This window comes from Poecilia formosa, unplaced genomic scaffold (genome assembly GCF_000485575.1).
Source record: "Poecilia formosa unplaced genomic scaffold, Poecilia_formosa-5.1.2 Scaffold186, whole genome shotgun sequence".
Lineage (NCBI taxonomy): Eukaryota > Metazoa > Chordata > Actinopteri > Cyprinodontiformes > Poeciliidae > Poecilia > Poecilia formosa.
The window spans coordinates 178,772-202,095 of NW_006800125.1; the positions used below are offsets into that span (position 1 = coordinate 178,772).

The following is a 23,324-nucleotide window of genomic DNA, read 5'->3' on the forward strand; positions in this document are numbered from 1 at the left end:
GAGAGAGAGAGAGAGAGAGAGAGAGAGAGAGAGAGAGAGAGGAGGGGGGATTTTACCTGGTGTGGAGAAAGAGGGCGAGGAGCCAAGAACCGTCAGCAGCTGTCATCACCCTGAACTGAGCTCAGCCTTGAAAACAACAACAAAAAAATACCTCTCTCTTCCTAACCTACAGCTCACCCCTCACTGTGTCACTCCATCAGTCAGCACACAGAGGAGACAACGGGACTCGTGTGAATCCCCTCCATCCGCCAACTCCCACAAAGAGTTTCATACGCAACAAAACTATAAATCTCATCTGTCACGCAGCATATTTTTCTATCTAAGCCTCATTTACTCATAGCTGCAACTAAAACATGCAATAAATACCGCGCAACATTCCTTCGCTTCACTTCCACGCGTCTATCTCTTTCCTCTGCCGTTTCCTCAGCGGTTGTTGTCGGATCAGCACATCCCTGTTTAGACAACAGAGGCCCCTCGGAAAGGAGACACCTTCCTTATCAGCTCACAGGACAGAGAGTCGCAGCCGAATCAAGGCATTAGTCATTTACAAAAGTCTGCAGGGGGAAACTTATTCTGAAAAATATTCCTCCAAAAAAAAGGTTCCAACTTGTACTGTTCTGCACTTGTTTAAGTTGATCAGAGTGCCTCGTAACTTTTAGTCTTGCTACTTCTTTTCCTCCTTATGACGTGAAACAGAGGTCCATTTCTCTTAGTCACTCTTCAAAATGACAAAGAGAGGCAAACACGTAATTCCTCAAAGCCAACCTGGCTGTGCTGATCTTCATAGCTCAGAAAATGGCAACAAGTAAAAAGCTGCAGGCCTAAAACCTTGGCTATAAGTACAGTCTGAACACAAAGTGACATTCATTGTGCCGCTATGCATCGTGGATGGATGGTGATGATGAAGATGAAAATATTCCAACTTGAAACAAAAAATGGTATTTCACCAAGTCTCCATAACAACCTATGGATGCTGCCTACATGAAACTGTTTTCTGTCCTACCATCACAAATATAAGCATATGGAGTTAACTGAGTGCTACTGGGTTAACTTGAACTTGAATCATTAGATGAGCCTAAAATTCAGCTTTTCAGCAACTAACACTGCAGGTGTAAAACAAAAGTTGAAAAGTTCCTAATGCCCATTGTTAAGTAGGGTAGAGCGTCTGTGATGCTGTGGGACTGTTTCTCTACCAGAGGCTCTGAAGTGTTGCTATAACAGGAACATTGAGAGAAAGTGATGCTTTATAGGCACTGGTGAGAAAATCAAGACAACTGTAAATAAATTTACTCAACACTACAGCAAAACTTAATCTTTCATTGCTCTTGAGCAAGCAGGGTTTTGTGATTTCTCTGTAGTCAAACATTTCAATTGAAAGTCAAACATGAATCACTGTGTGCTGCAGACACACCTTCACATTCTCCTGGAGTTATTTGTCCATCTGGCTCCAAGGGTGAGTAACAGTTCTGATATTTCAGTGTGAAAAGCCCAATGTGTCTTGGTGCTCTGACAAATATGTGAGACCAAAATACTTGACTGACACATTATGATGGCATGAAGTTTTCAGGAGTTTAGATTGTGAGAGTGCAGAACACGGAGCCCAGAAACACACAGAGAGAGCTGATCCTAAAGGTGTTCTTCTGGCCCGGCCTGAAAAGACCTGGTTCTGGACATGGTCCAGCCTGTTCACATCTGGTAAGAGGAAAGTTGGAGTCATATTTCTGAGTAGACTTGCTTTAGCCTTAATGGTTTATACACAGTTAAGCAAGATAAAACCAAAGTCGGTCGCATAATAAAAGATGCAAAAGGAAGAAATATTTTCCCAGAAAATAAACTCAACAGTCTGTAGAGGACCTGGAGCGCCGTCTGCTTCCTCAAGCCTTGTGACACGTCAACTTGTTGGTCACTAGTGAATGTTGTTTGGTATTTCTTTCTTGAACAAATGTACTAAAATTAAACCATTACTTTTCCTATAGAAAGCAATGAAAAAAGCTCTCTACACATCCGTTACCATTGATCGCAATAAATATTAGGAACAGTGTTAACCACTCACTGATAATTGTATTAAAATTTATTCATGGTAAAAGAAAATAAAAATTGCTTTAAAATGCAAATCTAAATCTCTAAAACATTTATTCTGGTAATAAATCCAGCTTCTGTCTAACATCTTAAGCCACAAAATGTTCAGCAGCGTGTGTGAGATGTATGGATGCATGGGTCATGTGATTTCTTTCCATTTGATTTGGAGTGCAACAACAAACGCGGCGAGGAAACACTGGGAGAAATCTTAAACAGAAACGCAGCGCTCAAAATAACTGGACCAAGTCTGTTTGAAAAGGTAATCTAAATAAAATGACCTCAGAGTCTTTCATAAAAACTCAAACTGTCTTTTTCAAATGGATGTGTCACTGTTTGCTGATCGAAAACCTTGCGAGTGTCAAAGATGCTGAGTAGGTAATTACAGCAGGGAGGAGATGGGACATATCTGAGATACAATCCCTTTCATCAGCTGTTCTAAGTTCAATACCAGAGGCACTCCTTCCCCTCCGCCTTCCTCCCCGAGCTCGACCTTCACTAATAACCCTCTTCCCCCCTCTGTCCTCCTCCTGCCTTCCTGCCCTGGCAGGAGGAGGAGGAGCCCTTCCTGTCATTGGCAGCGCCTTTTAAAGGGAAGCCTGTGAAAACCGGGCTACTGTCCAGGAGATGGTTCCATAAAACACACACCAAACACTTGAAAAGGAGGCAAGAACACAAACACACACAGGCTTGCTAGAAGTACAGGAAAGAAATCTTGCAAAAAGTAAAATAGAGACCAAGCTAAAATGTTTGTAGCAGAGATATGGGCCAATGGAGGATAACTTAATGGTAAAACAAGACAAACGTTAGAAAATTGGAAGTTAGGTCTGGATTTTCGTGCATGTGTGAAGAGTTTGTCTGCAGAGTGAGGGGGAGGCTGCATTTATGTGACAGGTTGTTAAGTTTAAGTTTGTCCCTCCTGTCCCTTTTGTCCCTTTCTTTCTTTTACAACACCCCATAAACACAGATGGGTTTATATTTTCTCTTTTTTTGATATTACAGTCCATATAGCCTCTATATTTCCTCTTCTTGGCTTGCAGGGTCAGAGAAACCATGTGGAACCTTCTCACATTTTGATACATCAAAACCACAAACTTTAAATATTGATGTATTTTATTGGGAATTTTTGGGGAGACAAACACAAAGTAGTGCATCACTGTGAATGGAAGGAAGAAATAAAATAATAGTTTTGATTCTTTCAAATAATTTGAATGATGTGTTGATTCGTATTCAGCCCCTCAGAGTCGTCCAGAGCTCAGGATATTGAGTTATAACCAAACCCAGCTGCAGTTTTTTTTCCATATACGTTCCCCTGACCTGTTTACTGTTTTCCTTGAACTCTCGAAAGGGGCTAAAACATTTTAACAACTGAAAAAAAAAAAAAAAAAAAGTTTATGAAAGCTGATATGTGTTGAGGGCAGGTTTGGAGATGCCAAGCTTGGAGACAAGTTTCAACACGACTGGTTTAACAACTTAAAAACAATCAGCTACAAAATAATATAAAAATGTCTCGTTTCTGACGGTTTCAAAATTTCTTTAAAAAGGGATAATATCAAACTCCAATTTTAAATAATGTGAACAATAAAATAAGTATGGCTCATAAAAACTATATAATAAGCAATGGTATGTTTTATCTGACAAATAAATTTGAAAAAAAAAAAAAAAAAAAAGATTAAAGTATTTTAAAACTCAGTTGGGATATTTCTACCTTGACCATTTAAGCAAAGCAATACTTAATTCAGAATCCTAATTTGATACTTTATGCAAAAAGTTGCAGCTTATTTAAAACACTTAAAATTCATGACCGCTATTACAATATATCCACAAACATGTCGGACTATTTTGAGTGGCACTGAATAGCAGTGAGGAAATGTGTCTTTTTTCATATTGCTCCTACATTTATCCACATAACGGATATATTTGTTTTAAACTCTGAAAACCATAAAGCTATGCCAAATGAAGCTAAAATAAAACTTTGAAATCCATTATTCTTAGTTTTATGCACATTTAACACATCAAAATTAAAAATTAGACGAAGATTTACAATTTCCCCTGATGATATCAGAACATAAATATTCTCATATTTACTTCTTCCAGTTTTAAACCGATCAAGGTTGTTGTTTTGTTTGTTTTCCTGTTTTCTGACATGATAAGGTTATTACTATAAACATCTAGGTGTCAAAAGTGATTGAAGAAAAGTACCAAAGTATAAACACTACAGTCTGGATCTAAAATTAGCCGGAGATATTCTGGGCTAGAGGAGAACTCGGCTAGATTGAACGTTGTCATAATCTGATAACAACGTTCAATGTGACAGAGAGATTCATAAAAAACACCACAGGAAAGCAGCCATTCTGAAAACGAATGTTTAAGATCAAATGTTCAATCACTGATAAAACAACTGTGGGGAATTTTCCATATTCAGCAGGCAGTAAAACTAGTAGAAACCTGATGGCTTTATATTTTCCCAGCAGAGATTCCTGCTCGCAAACTGCAGGTTTTCCACAGTAGAAGAAGATTTTCCTTCCCACTCTCACCTCATGCTTGTCAGTGACTGAATGCAATCAGAATGACTGGTTTCCAACAGCATTAGAAACTGAATTTGGCTGCACTGCATCACAACAGGGTCCAGACTGTAATGCATGTAATCAGATTTGATTCTGTCAACAAGACTGAACTGATTGCATCAATTTATTAATGAGAATTTGATGTGTTTATCTTTTAAAAAGCCTAAAAATAACACTTGTTGTATAAACTGATTTATTTAGAATTTTTTTTAAAATGTAATCAACGATACTGAATCATGTAAAATGTACATAAAAATATTAATATTATCAATAATAATAACTCAAAACAAATATAGCAAAATATATCAAAATATAGCACCAAAAGTTTATTCCTATGCAAGTAAATATGCAATACACATACGGTGGAATTATGATTTGTCATTATCTGCAATAAAATGGCTTAAAATCTTTCAGAGTAAACATGGAGTTATATTAGATTGTCATAGTACAGTAAAATTGTTTTATGGTATTCAGAAAATTTATGGCAAATATAATCCAATAATAAAAGAAAAATAGTAGTTTTAAAAAAAGAGGACCACAACCCTGCAAGGATAAGAAGGTACAGACAACAGAGGGATGGAAGATTAACAAAAAATTTTTCTAATATTAACACTAAATTCTAATTGTGATCAGTTAAATAAGTTATTAGGATTATTCTTCAGCAGAATAACAAACATGGCATGCTGACCCCTAACTTTTAGATGAGATTAGAGTCGAGTCACTGCTGCGACTAAGCTTAATAGTCACTGAGCAGCAGCAGCAGCAGCAGCAGCAGCAGCAGCAGCAGCAGCAGCAGCAGCAGCAGCAGCAGCAGCAGCAGCAGCAGCAGCAGCAGCATCTCCTTATTGTTTAGCAGTTAACTTTGCTCCGTCTCTGTGATGATATGAGGGTCCATTGTCTGGCCAGCTTTGAAGAGACAACTTTAAAGAGGATGCCAGGAGAAAAAAAAAAAGAGATTATCAGTGAATGAAGAGGAGCGACCACTTCCCCTGGAGGCATGAAACACCTTGAATCCCAAATTCCAGCTTCATCCTGCTATTCTTCTCTCAGCTCTCGCCTTTCTCAAAAGCCAAACGTCCACACACACACGCCAGCTAAATCACTTAATTAGCTCTTTCTTATTGTGATCGATTCATTAGAGGTGCTTGGTTACACAATACGAGGTGCGAAAGGCGATCCACATGCGAGCAAAGACTCAACATGCATTTTTAGCTAAAAAATGAGCACACACACACACACACACCAAGAAGAAAAAAAGAGGGAAGGGGGAGAGTGGGCAGAGTGTGGCATGTCTCTGCTGTCTTAAATACCTAAAGAAATGGGAACAAAGGGAGGCAAAGAGGTGCTGCACTGATCCACACAGGAACAAATACACAGCAGAATGGTGAAGTTCCAGTAAAGTTGACATTCATCACTATCTTCAATCAAATGGGCAGAAGGAGAGTCATAGTTTCATACTCATGGTAAAAATACTATTATTTTATGATGTTGAGAAAATTTACAACAAATTGCATTTCAATTACTTTTTAATTGATTTATTTCCAATAAACAACACACTGACGATTAGAGTCATGGTATAACAACGAGCACTTATTTCATTTTAACTTTGGTGTCAAAAATATGGAATAAACACAGAAGGAAAATTTTAAATAAAATCCCTATAGAGCAGAATAATATGCTCTTCATAGAGAAGTACAGGCATAATAATCAGACATCAGCTGGATAACCAGCAGGGCTGTCTGTGGTTAGCCTGCATGTTGCTGCTCAACAGATGTGCTGCTTGTTGTTTTCCAACTGTGCTGCCTTACTAAGAGAGTATTCACAGAATAGCTATGCGTGTGTTTCACCACTGGAAACATTTTCAAAAAGCTGAATTTGTCATTCTCCTAAAAGAGGCACTGTAAAAGATAAAAGTCTTTCCGTCAGCTCACCATGAACATGAGGTGCAGCAGTGTGTTACTCAACAGGGATTTCTTCATGAGGACTAATCTCGCTGGGCTACCTGAATTTGAGTTTTCTTCATCCTGGTTATGCTAATCCATTGTATTTGGTTAGGTGGTGTGTGTTTTAGGGAATTTTTTTCTTATTTAAATTTACGTCTTTGCCATTCCTAAAACTAAATCTGTCGCCCTTTGGCGTTTTCATGCCGTTAAAGATGCATTTTATGAACCCAGCCATTGCAATTGATTTTTTTTCCCCTCTCCGTTGTGTTGGAGCCTCTTCATAATACCTAGTGGATAATATGTTTCTCATGTGCTACTAGTGTGCATCTTTAGGTTGTAAAAAAAATACCCAAACATCTTTGTGACGACTCTATGCAGAAATTGTCATAAAGGACATTAAAAAGAAAAACTACAGGCACACAGAAGGGATTTTAAGACACCAGGTAGTGTCAGAAAATAGTGAGAGACAGGAAAATATTTAATTTTTTGTGTTTGTTTTTTTTTTATAGAACAAGTCTTTAATAAGAAAGTATTTTCATGTTGCCCAGATCATAAAAACAATTAAATTTTAAATCGAATGACACCTGTTTAGTCCAGATATCATTAATAAGTTTGTCAACAAACCAAACAATATTCATAAACTTTTCTATTTACACAAGTTGAGAAGTGATTGATTTATTTGACCATCACTAAACACCAACTTCAACTCTTTTTTTTCCACCAATAACTTAAGTATTTCATCATAGTTTTACTACCTGCAAAATAAAGCTAACAGTTCAACACTATGTGATGGCATCACTTAAAAACAAAACAGAAGACGAGTAAATCGTGTATTTCCGGGAGACAATCCTCCTTAAAATCCTCCACAATTACTCAATGAAAAACTTACACATTTCCACTATGTGGGAAAATTGTTTTTTTTTGTTTTGTTTTTTTGCACTGCTTGGTAAACAATCATCGCTAAAAATAACCAAAAAAAAACGAGAAACTAAGCCGAATTTAAGGTGTAGTAAGAAAAAAAAAAAGATTAATGAGCACTTGTGGACATTTGTCTTTCAGGCTGGCATCTGGCAAAGCTCCACAGCGAGTTGAAACAGGCCCTGCTGTGGTGTTTGTCATCCTGACTCCTCATCCATCATCATTAGCGAGCGCCGCGGACTCGACTGCATTTAATGCGCTGGTACCTGAATAATTACCACAGATAAATAGACGAAAGGCGCTCTTCAGGGACATCTTAGCTGGTTGGTGAGAAGCGATGAATAAAACTGCGAAATGAGTCAAAGATTATATCAGAAAGCGCAAGAATAGACCGCATGGCAGCAGCGAAAGAAACTGGCCATTATTCCGGCAGATAAAGTGAGATTTTCTTCTTTATCTTGGCAGTGTTTGTGCGTGCCGATTAGATTTCTTACAACACCTGAACGCCTGATGCAATCTGTGCCTTTTCTGCTCAGCAGCTATCAGAAGAATGTCTCGCTTGTATGGTTCAGAAATCATGTGGTTCTTACTTTATCTGTCAGCTACTGACTTCTCTCTTCTTTTTTTCCCCCCCCCACAGCTCTCTTGCACAATTAAGAAGTTTTGGGAAGAGTTTGCATCGTCCAAAATAAAGAAATAGAGATTAGTCATACTGTCGTCGTCTTCATTTATCTTCAGCACCGCTGTCTGTGCGTAAATAACGCCATCTCTGTGATTGAGTGTGTCAGCCAGCATGTGATCTGAAGGCCCATTTCCCGTCAGTCTGTCAGTGTTGTTTCTGTTTTGGACTCTGCTCTCTTCTGGACACATCACCGGGTTAATTCCCTGCATTGTTTAAAAGAGCTGTCAATCATGTGAAGTCATTCATAAAGAAAACAAACCCCGTGATGTATAAATACACTCCCCGACTCACTCAGTCACACTCACAAAGCTCGCTAAGCACATAAACAAACAAGCTGCAGGGTGAGAACCGGCACATATAATCGAAAGGAATCTGACTTCCTGTGGAGAGAGCTCCCTCCGTGATAACAAAACCCACAGCAACAGCATAGTGGCGCACGCACACACACACAAACACCAACACACACACACAGTGAGTTACTGCTGTTGCTTCTTCATATTAAAGGCTGATTGGACTCACACTGAACGCTGCCCGCCCCGCTCCAAGCGAAAGGGTCCAGCCTGGAGAAGTAAGAGGTGGCCTTGCCCAGCATGCAGGAGCCCTGCCTGGACACATCGAAGAGGGGCCGAGGAACCAGCCCGAGAGCCTCCATGCAGTCAAACATGTTGTGTCAGATCACAGAGAGCGGTGAAGCTGGGAGAAGAGCCCAGAAAAGGAGCTTCCTGTGGAGTAACCTAATGCCCTGCTTGGTCCAGGTGTTCCCTATCTGTCTGCCACTGCCCTCTGGTCGTCCCGTCCTGCTCCCCCCCCCCTCACATGAACCAAACCTCGTCTTTCTGTCGGCTCTTTCTCCTCCCTTTCTTTATCCCTCTCTTTATTCCAGTCTTTCTCTGTTCCTAGATCACTTGCTTGGCTGCCTGCTTTCGCCCTGCCTGCTGTAACTGATCTCACCTCCCCTCTTGCTGGCTCCGTGGGCCTCTCACACTCCAGCACACTTACAGCCAACTATCTGCTGTGGTGGTGGGGATGAGGAGGGAGGGAGGGAGGAGTGGTGGGATTCAGGGAGGGAAAACAAGTCCGAGGAGGTGTGTCCCTGTTTCTGATTGACCAGACACCAAACACCGTGTCCCTCCCTTTCTCGCTCCAAGTTTTCAAACTCACCTCTATTTTTCGTGTGCAGAAAATGAAAAGGAATATTTTTTGTCTCCCTGTACTCTATCCTTGTTTTTTTTTGTTTTTTTTTTGTTTTCCTGCTTCGGTTTTCATTGTGTTCTCTCCAGCAAAGCAGAGTTGCTTTCTGCAAAAGTAAAATTTAAAAATCCCAACTCGCACAGATCAGTTTGAATTTGGAGTGGAGAGAAAAATACGCAGAGAGAGACAGAGAGAAGTACTCCAACCAGCGCGTCAACTTTCACTGTAACTTGGGTTTACTGAAAGTACAGTGAGCTCATTAAATGTGTAAATGCAAAAACCTCACTCACAAATATGCATAACCTGCAGAATGGTTTTAAAGTAGTCATTTGTTTGTTTGTTGTTCTTTTTTTTAATAAAATTTACTTAAACTTAGTGTCTTAAATTTCAATGAAAGTGTGCATAAAATCAACCGCATGATGGGCAGATGATCAGATAAGTGGAGGTTTCCACTGTGTTGTAATGAAATTTATGCACTGTTGATTTCTCCTTTAATTATTCGACATTAGTTAGGTTATTTATTTCTGGTTTGAGCTCCAGAGTTGCGTGTTGAACCTGTGCAAACTTGCCAAATCGTCTCTGTGAATGTTGGTCAGTTTTCGGTGGAGGCAGTACAATGCAGTAGCAGGTGTGGAAATTCTGCAACTCTCCTCTCTTAGAAATCAAACTCTATCCTCCAAGCTATAAATAATTGCAGGATGGACCGGGAGCCCCCACAGAGCAGGATTTATCAAAGACTATCTCCAGAATGTCAGAGTGACAGAGTGAAATGCAGTGGCAGCTGGTGGAAACAAATCTTGATAGGGCTGAGTTCCAATAAATGTCTCTTCCCTTCCTACACTTCCACAATAATATAACATTCTCCATACAGCAAAATAGCACGAAGGGTTAGATTAGCTAAAAAGAAAAGATCGGATCGCAAAATTGCAAAATGTATAGTATTTAATAATTAAATAATTGCCAACAGCTAACACTGACTCAAAATTGAGAAAAAAAAATACAGAAAAGCCATCCTACCCAACAAATATCATTATGTCAACAAAACCTTAACATAACAGCAGGAGCAACTCAAAGAAATCTTAGCAACATTTATCCAGAGCAGCATTAGCATTATGCTAACCAGAGCGACATAAGCATCAAATAAACTGCAGCAACATTCATAACTGATTTCCAACAAAGAATAAATGACCCCAGCAGCTGATGAACAGAAAAAGTGAACGACAGAAAGTAGCACAGTAATACAGTAGCTAAAACGAATGAAACAGTAGCTTACCATCCAGCGCCATAGAGAGAGTGTTACCAGCTATCAGGAAAGTCCTCTGCTCTGTCATTCAAACTGCCGTTGTCGCCACTAGCAACTTTATCACCATGACAACCCAGAACTTTCCAGCATTCCAGCAGGAGCGATTCTGAGCTCCCCAAAGACATCAAATTCATTGATGCTGATTGGGCAAATGTCTATTATTTTTTCCATAGCAACCACACACGATTGGCTGTTTAGCTTAACTTCTAGGGCGCTATTAGCTTAACCCCAGAAAACAACTGACAGGAGTCAGGGGTAACTTACTGTTGGATGACAGTTAGCAGGGGGGAAATGCTCTCAATCAGATTAAATTTAGGCACATGCTATTAAGGAAAACAGGTTAATACAATTTCTTAAAAATGTTTATAGGTCATTTTGAGATACACCGCCCTTTTCCAGCGCCCCCTATTGACCAGCTGGTATTAATAAAATGACATGCAAGCAGTTCTGACCTCAACCCACTGAACCCTTGCTCTTGCTACAATGACCAGAACAAGTGACAAATTTGTGATAAAAATTTGTTTCTTGAGGATCGAGATCCCATCCCACAGCAGTGTGTGTGACCAAGCTGGTGACCAGCAGCATGATAAGGTTACAGGCGGATGTTATATAAACAGTTGAACTTCTAAGATGTCTTGTTTCTTCAAAAGTCCAGTAGAAATACCAAAAAAGTGAAAACTAAAGTCAGAAGAAGCCCAAAGTATAAGTAGTAAATTAAAAGGAAACTATTTTCTACAGACGCATGTCAGCTGCTCATAAACCTTGAACAGCGTTCGACCCCAGCAGATAATCAGGACCAGATAATATTAAAGCAAAGTGGGTTTGATTTATAATATTGAAGAGTCCAGTTCTAGCTCTCATACTGGTTTTGGAAATGTTGTTAGACTTTTGGAAGTCAGTGAAAGAGAATAAAGTGACTGATATTTACCAATACTAACTGTGCTGACAGCTAATTTAAAACACTAAAAACAGATTAAAATGTCAATGCTAATAACTTTTCTTTGTCTTTAAGGAGTAGTGAAAGAGCTGTGTCACGCCGATTGCTTTCTTGCTCTCATGGGGTGACATCACCTCCGCTCCATATACAATTTGCATTTTTTCAAAGTACATCAGAGCTTTTTCTTTTAAATTAAAATAGCATCTTGCGATATTATACACGTCTACATTTTCAGATAAAATGTAAGTTTAAAAAGCTACCATATCATGCTGGTTTATTTGCAAAGCACGTTTAAAAACATTAATTGCACCTGTCCAAAGTGATGTGGAATAAAAACAACTTAACATCGGAGGAGACAGGCAAACAACACACTCCTGATGCACAGCGATAAATAAAGTCACAAAGCAGCTAAAAAAGTTAAGCTGTAGCTTAAGGGGAACTTACTTTACTCACGGGTTAAGATAACATTTTGCAGATTTGTGAAGACAGTTACACGTCAAATACATCCAGGAATTAGAAAGTGAATATTGAATGTGGTAATTGTGAAACTTATTGAAAACAGAATCAAGTAAAATCGATATCAGCAGGCCTAAGTCTTAAAAATGTTCCTTTAAATCTCTAACTCTTTGACGGCAGCTTTAAAGAAAAGGAACATTGTTTAAAATAATAAACTAACTCAAGAATAAAACGCTACCTGTACCTCTCACTAGCAGAGGAAATCAAAAACTAATTCACATGTTTATCTGGCTCCAGTTTGGACTGTTTCACTGTTTTACTGGTCGCAGCTCATTCAGCTCAGTTCACTTTTATTAAAATGATCTCTGTGTGGGTCATTTCCCCTCATTACCTCCAGGTCTTTACTATCTGGTCTCTATCGAACTGAACTCTTTGGATGCAGCTATCCTCCCCTCGGTCACACCGAAGTGCAACAGTGCTGCAGGCGGGCCGCGCCAGCCCCAAACTCTGCAAAGTCTGGACACTTTGTGTACTAGACAAACTCCCCCTCCCTCCACACCTCCTCCCTTTCCTTCCCTCGTTCAAGAGAGATGAACTCTGGAAGAAACCCCCACTGGGGCCCTAACACCCCCCCCTCCGCCCCAACCACCAACACCACCTTCACGCAGATACACACTCAACTTGTCCTGCCTGTGGCTTCGTACTCTCCACACGTCTTTTGTATATTTATGTGTAGAGTCTGTTGTCTTTGTTTTTCCTACACTTTTTGTTTGTATTTCTTGCTCTGTCTTGAATATATTAATGGATGTTTCTCCCTATTTTTACAAGTGAATCTATTATTCTCCTTCCCTTCTTTGATGATTATTTTTTGCAGGCGTCCCTCCAGTATTTACCTGTTTTTCTGTTTGCACCCTCACACACCCGCTGGAAGCGGAGCTGCCCCACATCGGCCCGCTGAGCTCTCCCTCCACACCTTGAGACAATTAGCCTCCCCGCCTCACAGCACCCTGCCCCCTGTTGCTGTTTGAGAAAAGAAGCACATAAATACGCTGAGGGAATGCGAATAAATGGAATAGCTGGATCACTTTCCTAAAAAAAAAACAGAAAAAAAAACACACAGGCTCACTCGTCCTCCTCCATCCACACAAAGTGAGTCTCTTTGAAACGTAAAACACTTTCAAACAAGTTTTTATTCTAGCTTTTCAAACATCCAACTCGTGAGAGGACGGAGTTGTTCTCCAATAAAAGTCCAGTCCTCATGTCAGACACAGACATACGAGACTGAACAATGGGTTTCTCTGTGCCTGCACAAGTTCAGCAGCGGCCGTTCGCAAGCGCAACGATACGGTCACAAATGTGAAGCAATGAAATGTGAGCGCAAGACCGCTGTTTGTGATATTCATGGGTGTTGGAATGTGCAGCAGAAAGAGTGGCGGTGGGTACGTGTGTGTGTGTGTGTGTGTGTGCGTGTGTGTGTGTGTGTGTGTGTGTAGACATGCTGACAATTATGTGTGTGCTTAAAGAGAGTGCATGTGATGACAGACAGAAAGGAAAACACACAAGTCTCACTCTGAGCCTTTAGTTTCAAGTTACTATCACATTCACCTCACACACACTCAAAAACGCACTCAGATTCAAAATACGACCAAGAACAAGATGTCGCCGGCACAAACGTTACTGTTACGTGAAAAAATTAGGACACTGTCAAACATTCGGTTCTTTATGAATAAACATGCTGATGTCTAGCCCTCTTATTGTCTTTCTCTTCAGGGGAAAGTGATTTATTTGCACTTAAACTGCAGCAATAACTTTGTTTTACTCATTTAACAAAGCATATCAACAGGAAAGGTTAGGACACCCTGCCTCCCAACAGCTTGTCTTATGCAATAAGAGAGACTTTTCTCATAACTTATCTCTGATATCAGCTGAAGAAAAGTTTGTCCTGCTCCTGACTCTCAGCTGTGAGACACTTGAGGGTTTTTGTTTTTATGAACAATCACTCAGTTAATCCCTGGTGGATTTACTTCAGGTCCCTGTCATGTTCTGGGGTCCTGTTCTGCTTCAGCGTTTGTTTCTTACAAATGATCTCATGTTTCGTCCGATGCACAGTACAACTCATGACCAGGTCTTGATGTAGCAACAATAAAACTTCCACCTCCATGCCTTGTAGTTTGCATGAGGTTTTTTGTTTCTGGAACGCTATCTCTGGTTTTGGTTGTATTTCTGTTGTGATGTCAAGATAATTTGAAACTTATCAGTCCAAAGAATGCTCTCCACAAAGATCTGTTCTTGGGTTATGTTCTCTGTGGCAAACTTTAGTCTTTCTTATAAAAGCAAACCTTGCATACCTCTAATAAAATTTTAACTTATTCAGTCGCTTACTTAGCTTACAGACATCCACTTTCACATCAACGGTACTATCAGTCCACTGGAGGTGCACTTTTGAGCATCTTGCTTTTAGGGTGGACTTGCTCTAGCAACCAGACCAGGGAAGGTTTTGAATGTCCTCTTCTTGCAGACCACTCTTCATACATTGGAGGAACTGTTTTAAAATTCATCACAATCTTTTTTCTGAAGGCCTCAGAAAGCTCTTTAGATCTCACCATGAAGTTCACACTCACTTCAGCCGTCAGGAGTGACTTAAACTAACTGTGAGATGTTTAGAAATGCGGATTAAAAATGTGCACTAATCATGTGCACCTGATGTTATGCAGCTCTATAAAAAAAATGGAGAGCTCACTGCAGAGAACCCCATTGAAAAACTCCTGGTTTTTCCACCAAATGTTGATTTCCGAACTCTTCCTGAGTTAAAACATCAGTATTGTTGTTTCTAAACATGAACTTGTTTTCTTTGCATTATTTGAGGTTTGAAAGCACTGCATCTTTTTCATTATTTTTGACTATTTCTCATTTTCTGCACATAAATACTAAATGTCTTGGTATTTCGGAGACATGTGGTCAGTAGTTCATAGAATAAAAGAACAATGTTACTCAAACTTAGACCTATAAAATGCAAAATCACAGAAACTGATCATTTTAAGTGGTCTCTTAAGTTTTCCAGAACTGTGCACACGTGCGATTTTAGATTTCAAGTGTGGATAAATGTAGATGAGTTCTAATCTATTAATCTGATTCTGATTAAAATGATTATTTAATACACCAACAGAAACCTTCTAGCTCTTCCCCCTATGCCCCATATTTTCTTTTAAATAAGTATTTCAGCATGCATCACCTTTTCTAAGCCCATGTCTGATTCAGAACTGCTCTGGTGTCTCTGACGACATGCATTAAAAAAGATTAATGTTATCCTAACTCAGTGATTTTATTCTACTTTTGCAGCAGTTCCAAGACGTTCTGGGCCGATGTCAAGGAGCCTTTAATGCATCTTTACCACATCCCCGCTCAGCAAGAACTTACTGAATCAGTGAACGCACGTCAGGGTGCTTTTCATGTGGATAACCACCAACTTCAGATCTGGAGATGTTTTAACGTTCATCTCATTAGGCAACAAAGTCTGGACTTGCACTCATGCTAATAAGCGTCTGGTTTGAATTTACTCATAAATCCAGCTTTTACTGGGACCATGTACCCTTTGGTTCACATTGTATTAGCGAAAAAAAAAAGAAGGACTTAATTCAAGCTTATTAGCTGCAGAGTTACTCATAATGAAAACCAAAGAATTTCCACCAACCTGGGCATGCAGCCACAACAACCTTTTATCACCTTTGGGATGTCTGCAAATAATAGGGGCTCTTGTTTCAATTTCCTTTTAACATAACATGAGAATATTGAGCAAAACCACTAAACATCTAAATGAGCTATAGCTCCTCTGGCTCACATCTGTAATCCCTGAAATCAGTGTTGTGAATGGCTGCAGATGTGATGTAATGGACGAGTGAGTCCTTAGATATCTCCTTATATGTGAAAGCCAAGTGTCTCCTTTACAAGTGATTTAAAACGACTTAATCTCTATCAGATTAATAAGTATTTCTGAAAACATTCAAATGAATGTAACAGAGTAGAAACCTGGTGATGCTAAGGTCGCGCTCTGTCTCTAACAGTTAGATTTAGAAAATTTATTTGACCTTTTCCTCAGAAAAAAGACTTTGTTTGTGATTAAAATGTTTAATTGTTGCTCTAACCAAATGTGCCTGTATCCATGTCCTCACTGTCAGAGACAAACACTCGTCTGCCTCATTTTAATGTCACGTTGTCTCGTCTTTTGCATTTCGGGTGTGGTTGAGAGGAGCTGGGTGGCTGTGCCGTCCCATATTCATACCCCAGGGAAACCAAAAGTCACAAATTACTACTTAAGAGTTCCTGGACGCTTGAATCCCCTTAAAGAACTAGACTATTAATATATAATAATAATAATAATAATTAATTCCTTGTTTCTCACATAAAAACATTGTACTAAGTTGGTTCATTCCCATATTTACTACCAGATTCTGGTATCATTATTTGTGACCATTTTAATCCAACATTAACCATGAATAACTATGAACTGGAAAGAAAAAAATAAATGTATTATAAGAGTATAAATATTTATAGATCAAATAGATTTATGCATGTATAATGAGGGTTAAGACTTGAAAACAACAGAAAAGTTTATTTTGCTATTGGCAATATTACAAAATACCATTTAAGAAGTTGGACTGATGAAAGTTTTTGTCTAAAAATAATTAAGAAAACATTTTTTTTTTCTGTTCAAACATTCACTGATTTGTAGGTCCCAAAGGAAGATTTTATTCTGGATAATAAGCCTCATGTTGCATTTTGTTCGACACATAAATCCGTTTGCATATAAAGTTGTGAAAAAAACAACAACTTTTCCCACACAGATTTAAAGTATCTTCCTTTTTTTTTCTTGGTTACATTTACATGTTTCAGATCACCCAACAAATCCAAACATCAGATAAAGATAACCTGAGTGCAAAATGCATTGTTTGTAGAAAATCTAGAAAACTTATAGATTTCATCCAAGAGGTTACAGAGAGTACATACCGTTTAATTAATACTTGGTTTGTTTCATACCAGGAGTCTCTCTTTTCTACATGTGACACTTTATCTGTTTAAATGTTGCCCCTTTCTCCTTCTATCTCTGCCTGAGCATCAGTAAAAGCCCCTGAGGCAACATCTGAAAGATGTAATCAGACACTGAGAGCATGTAGCCTGCAGGAGCCCCAGCCCTCCTCCAGAAGGACTCCAGAGAAAGAGTTCAGATCAGCAGATTAGAGCAGCTCAATCAACATGTCGTACACACACTGCCGGACTCGCACCGCTATCTGTGCAGCTGATATGTGACTGACAGCAGGGGAGCCTCTCTAACCACACGTCAGTTTGAAGAAAACTTAGTTTACAGAGCCAACTTTATTATGTTATTACTATGTATTGTTTCTTTTTGCCATAACTTAAATGTTTTCCTTGTTTGTATGTTTTAAACTATCCTTAGATGGCAGCTATTTTTATTTTTATTTTTTAAACATAAGCCTCATTATACTTTGTTTCGCCAGGGGGTTGAGGATCTAAATTTAGACGTTCCACTGAGAAATGGAAAAAGTTTACAGATGCCAGTAATCCTCCTGGATCTAACTCTCTAAGAAAATGAAACACGAGGACTGTTAGTAAGAAAAAAGGAATGAGAAAGGAAACCAGGGAGCCACAGTGACCATGTGGGCTCCAGTCAGTCAGTGTGGCTTTCTACCAATCAGCTGTTAAAGTGAGGAGTTCAGAAATAGGTCATCAGTGAAACGTGTCTGTAGTTAGTGACACCGACAAATGTATTTTATTTGAGTTAGGCAGAGAAAATGCACAGTGATCCACCTAATCTGACAGAGGGGACAAGGAGGAACACTTGTAAGAGAAGCAGCCAAAGGACTCTTGATCTCTCTGGAGGAGCTACAGAGACCAGGATTTTTTGTTTTAAACCTGTGTTGGTTTAAATCTAAAACTCAGATATTATCATATAATTTATTCTGAAAGTAAATATGGAAGTCTTCAGATGTAGATTCATTGTTACTGTTCATTGGGTAAACCGTGATACGGGTAGCATCATGCTATAGGAAAAATTATTATGGGACTGATGCTGCACCAGTCCCATAATAATTTGGGATTTGTGTTTTTTAATAAATAATTAAAAAACACAAATCCCTCCCAGGATTCTGAGTATCTCAGTCAAAGACAATGAAATGAAGAAATGGAAAAACCCCCAAAGGTCTCAGTGAGTCTGAACCTGAACCCAGAAAACTCTCGAGATCCGGCCCTGCAGCGATCAATCTGAGTCCCAAAAATTTCATATACCAACAAATAATTGTGGATTTTAACCTTTTTTTTTAAAGATCTATTGTAGAGCTACTAGGATACAATTGTTAAGAAATAAATCTCTTTTTAAACTGTGTCCAGAAAAATTATCTTTTCTTTATGTTATCTGTAGGACAGAGTTTAATTTTAATATTCATGCCCATGAATAACACACGTGTTGCCCTAAAGACAACACAGACTTTTCATTAAGATGCAAAATCAATCTTAATGTTTTTCACCCATCAAACTGACCGTATTTTCATTATTTCATGTCCTCAGTTTAAGAAAATAAATCGCCAATGTGAAGTGCAACAGCGCCCCCTGTGGTAGAAAGGGAATTCCATGTGCAGAACAAAATGAGAAACTCTGTCATCTGCCTAAACTTTCCTGCTTGAGGAGAGTCCTGGTTCAAATATAAAGAGCTGGAGCACTGCCATGGAAAGCAGAAAATTACAAACAGGGACCACATTATGTTGACTGTTTTTCCAGCCTGCCTTCTTACTGCCATCTGTCTGGTTTACCGCATGGAAAAAATTTCTCTCCTCTCCTCTCCCCCCATCTCTCCTCTCCTCTCCTCTCCTCTCCTCTTCCTGATTAAATGCGTTACTAGAGTCACACATTTGCCCCGAGGCCCCTGAGTTTCCTCTGTTCTGCACCCCAAATAGCCGGTCAGGGGACCCACATTCGACACGCAGGCTCGTCATGTGCGTGGAAAAAGAAATTGATTTTCTTGCGTCCCGACTTTGCCTTCCTCCATTTGAACATCTTACAGTGAACTCCAAAGTGCTGCATACAGATACTCTAGTGTTACATATTAAAATCCAATGTGATGTACTTGCAAAAAGTATTCACATCTCTTTGAATTTTTCCACATTTTGCCGCATTAAAACTGCAGATTTCACTTTGTTTTATTAGGACTAAAAGTGGTAAAGTTAAGTGGAAGGAAAAGGATTTGTGTTTTATTCAAAAGTTGATGCTTCACAGAATGAAGGTCCTTGATGTTTAACTCTGGTCAGGCGCTTGTCTTTGTGGAGTTCACAATTTGATTTACAACTGTTTTTGTTGCTGTTATTTAACAAATAAACATAACAAGTGTGGGATTGAAGAAAAACCAAAAATTCACTGTTACAAGTCTTTTTGGGGTATTATCCTACCAGCTTTGAACATGCTGAGAAAGGTTTTTCCATTCTTTGTTGCAGAATATCTCAAGGTTAATCATATTAGACGACCTGGACTTTGGTTGGACCGTTCTAGCAAATAAATAAATAAACTTTGATTTAAACATATTGTGTTTGTCCCGCAGGAACATGATCATCTCCCCAAGTCTGACGTCTTTTTCAGCCTCTATCATTTTTAATTCTTCTTATCAACTCTGTCCAGCTTCACTCTCCTTCCCCTCAGCATGCTGCTGCCATCACCATATCTAACCATGGTTTGCTAGTTAGACAGCAGTTTTATTTATGCCTGCAGCAGAAATAAAAACTGCTAAAACGTTGGTGTGGAAGACCAGATGAGTTATGTTTCTACTTACACAACGCAGCCATCTCTTTGGGAAGGTCCGCTCCAAAACGTCCAAACAGGTGACTGCTGGCCAGCAGGTCAAAGGGCGAGTGACCCCTCATGGAGTTAAAGGTGAAGGGGTACATGGCACGAGAGAATCCCGTCATGTGACGCATTTGGTGCTCTCTGTTCGTTGCCATTGTGAAAAAGTGTGGCTGCTTATTCATCTTGTTTTTTGTTGTTTTTTGTTTCCTTTGTCTTCCTCTTTAGCTTCTTTGTCAGGGACGTTTGGTGACTTTGAATCGGGGTAGTGCCATTCAGCCCCGCTCAGCTGCTGGCTGCTCTTCTGTCCGGCCGCGGCGATGCTGAGGAGGGAGGCGGGAAGCAAAGTCCTGTCCAGGTCCGAATGCTGCAGGGAAAGAAGCAAATACAGGCCAGAAGGTTCATTTCTGGAGGACTCAAGATAAAATGTGAAATGTTTATCAAATGCAATAGATAATAAATAACTGGTATAAGTAAGTAGCTATTTTAGTGATGCAAAAAAAAAAAAAAAAGATAATAATAATCATGAGTATTTTTCCTGGCTACCCCTTGAATCCAAAACATATTGTGTCATTTTTTCCACCTGAAAATGGATCAGCAATGTTTTTGTGGAGTTATCTATGTTAAAATTCCCCATTCATTCATTTAACAGTAGTTTCAGTTTATATTAGATTTAGATGAAGAATAGCTGAGCTTTATTAGGAACTGCAGCAGTGTATGTTAAGTCAAATAAAACATAAAGCTCTAAAATGATTAGAGAAAGTTTCAGTCCAAACTTCAGTCACTGAACAAAGAAACAGCCAAGAGATGCGTACTCAGCATCATAAATTGTGTGGCAGTCGGTTCAGGTTAAAATCACACTAATGTAAACCGTAAAACACTGACGATATGTAGAATAAATCTCAGTAATTCACACGTGAAAGAGATTATGAAGGATATCTGGGAACGGGGCTGGAGGCATCGCTGAAATATTAAAAGAGAAAAACGAAAACAAAGAAGATTAAGAACAAAACAAAGAAGACTAGTCAGAAGATCAGGCGGGAACGGTGGGGGCAATGTTGCGTTGCCTTTTATTTTTTATTTTTCGACTAGTAAAGTAATTTCAGGCATACCATATGATTTCAATCAGCAGTAGTGTATCATAAAGGCTCTCTCTGTTTCATTTGCCAGCCTGACTCCAGTCAGCCAGCCCACAAACAGTCAGCCGCAACTTGGGCAGTTTTAACCCTTCGCTAGAACAAACACACATTATCTTAGCGTTCTCGCACCAAACACAGGCCCAGCCTCATCTGCTCTGCTGACAACTTTCTGATGAGAACATCTGCTCCTAAATCTTCCTTTGTTTGTTTCCCAGGAGTCACATTGTGGCTTATAACTCTGTCAGAAATGCTTAATGTGCAGCACTTCCTTCATCTTTCTCTGTAACTCCTGCCCCCCTTCAGTGAATTTATGAGTGGGTGGGGTTAAGCTCTCTGTGGTGAATCTGTGGTAAATACAGCTTGGCCAAAGAATGTCTTGTTGTTTTGGGTCTGCATGGGAATCAAACACCCAGGGTGGATAAGAGGCAGTGTGAGAGAATAATGGCTCTACACATGTCTTACTTTCAATAACTCCGAGTTGCATTTCAAATAAACAAAATAAATTTTACTGAATTAAAAAAGCAAGCAAACAAACAAACTATTCTTTCAAAATTAGGTCACATTCTCTTGTCTGTGCATGGGTGCAGGCAAAAACATAAATCTTTTGACTTTAGTGACAGATTAGACTCACACAAACAGTAAACTCCACTAACCCTGACAGCTCTGATTGAGGCTTGATCTCAGACTGAGTACAGATGTAAAAACTATTGGATAGCTGTTCAAAAAAACAAAACAAAACATGACTATAATTAACAAATGACATATCACTTAATGCCATTTGCCTCACAGTTTAAACTAATCACTAAGGAAAGCTTAAAAATTTAGGCAAAGAGGGACAAATTCCTCAGGAGCCACCAGTGCAGAGCTTTGCTCAAAACTGCCAGCAGGTAGGCGAGATTTACACAGCAGCATCAATACTTTTGGATGTGTTGATCTGAAGTTGTGCAAGAAGCAAAATGACTGGAGAATTCTGGTTCAAAGTAATTTTCTGTGAGGAATCCTACTTCTATTCAAAACTATTTGAATGCGTGAGGTGTTACTGTAAGTCCAGCAGGAAAGCATCCTAATGAAACCCACAGTGTCTCGAGTAAGTATTCACACCCCATGAACTTCAAATGTAAAGAAAATCACACCCGCACTACGATGAATTCACCAAGAATTTATAGCAGCAGTGGAGTTGTCAGGTGGTTGCTGTCAAAGTGTTTGTTATTTCACGTACAACTTTACTGTAATTACTTTCATTAAAATCCAACTTTAATTTAATTAAAGGTGCATTGTATATTTTGATAAATCTAAGTTCTGAAATTATTTCACAGATGAATATTTGAAAAGTGTGGTGTGCATTTATACATTCACACTCTATAAAGTTAGTGTTAGAACGTTTTCTTCTAGTTCTGCCCTGTTATCTGGGCCCATTTTTCTATCAGACCTGATCTGCTTACCTGTCACTGACGTGGAAATGTGTCCCCGTATCATGCCACTGCCACCACCGTGTTCCACCCTGGTACTAGTGGTAGTAGGTCAGATAAATGAGGAGTGTTGGCTTTCTGCTCACTATAACATTTTCCCTCATGGCCAATGAATAAATATTCAGTTATTTATAAATGTAAAATAACAACTAATTATTTGCTAATTAGTTGTTTAAAAAAAATCTTAGTTTTTGTTAGCGAATGTTTATTAAATGTTAAATGGTTGGTTTAAAGCTGCAGTATGTAACTTTTATAATTAAAAAAAAATGTATTTTTTTAACTGTTACTATATAAAAAAGAAAATCTAGGGGGGGAAAAATCAAGCTCCTATCTCATTATCTCATGTTATGTTATCACAACATAGTGGCAGTTTTAGCCAAAACATATTGTCTATAAAAGTTACGTGCTGCACCTTTAAGAGAGCAGCTGAGGATGGTGTCCTACGGATCCAGTCCCATGAGAAAGTACAAGAAGTGCATCTTTATGTCCGTGCTTGTAGTAAATATTCTTCATTGCAGTCTACTGCTGACAATTTTTGTTTTTGGCCCCACAATAAAAGCCTGCCAGCTCCTGGTGTATGATTAAATGGTCAGAAGCCGAAATATAACAACTTATTTCCATCGTGTTGTGTCTTTTCACTGAACCGAATTACGACGAGTCGTGTTCCTAATCGCCGCTGAGAACATTTCACTCCTCTCCTCTGCTTTCATCTAAGCGACTATTATTAGAGTAAAATCCGTCCACGTCATGTCTTCCCACACACACGCCAAAGCGCCTACAGTACACGGCGCAGTTTCTCAC

At 39.2% G+C, this 23,324-nt stretch overlaps 1 protein-coding gene across 4 annotated transcripts in view; it reads right to left on the minus strand.

Annotated features, from left to right (window-relative positions):
• Positions 1 to 23,324, minus strand: part of LOC103147616 (retinoic acid receptor gamma-A-like) — a 56,701-nt gene that overhangs the window by 19,732 nt on the left and 13,645 nt on the right. For 2 of the 4 annotated variants that reach the window (XM_007566045.2, XM_016678632.1), the window contains exon 2: positions 19,905 to 20,282. In XM_007566045.2, coding sequence (XP_007566107.1) covers positions 19,905 to 20,100 — 196 coding nt within the window. In that variant the 5' untranslated portion in view covers positions 20,101 to 20,282. Of the gene's footprint in view, positions 1 to 8,705; positions 9,179 to 10,650; positions 10,752 to 19,904; positions 20,283 to 23,324 lie in introns of those variants that run through there. The other 2 variants (XM_007566047.2, XM_007566046.2) reach the window with 2 other exon arrangements.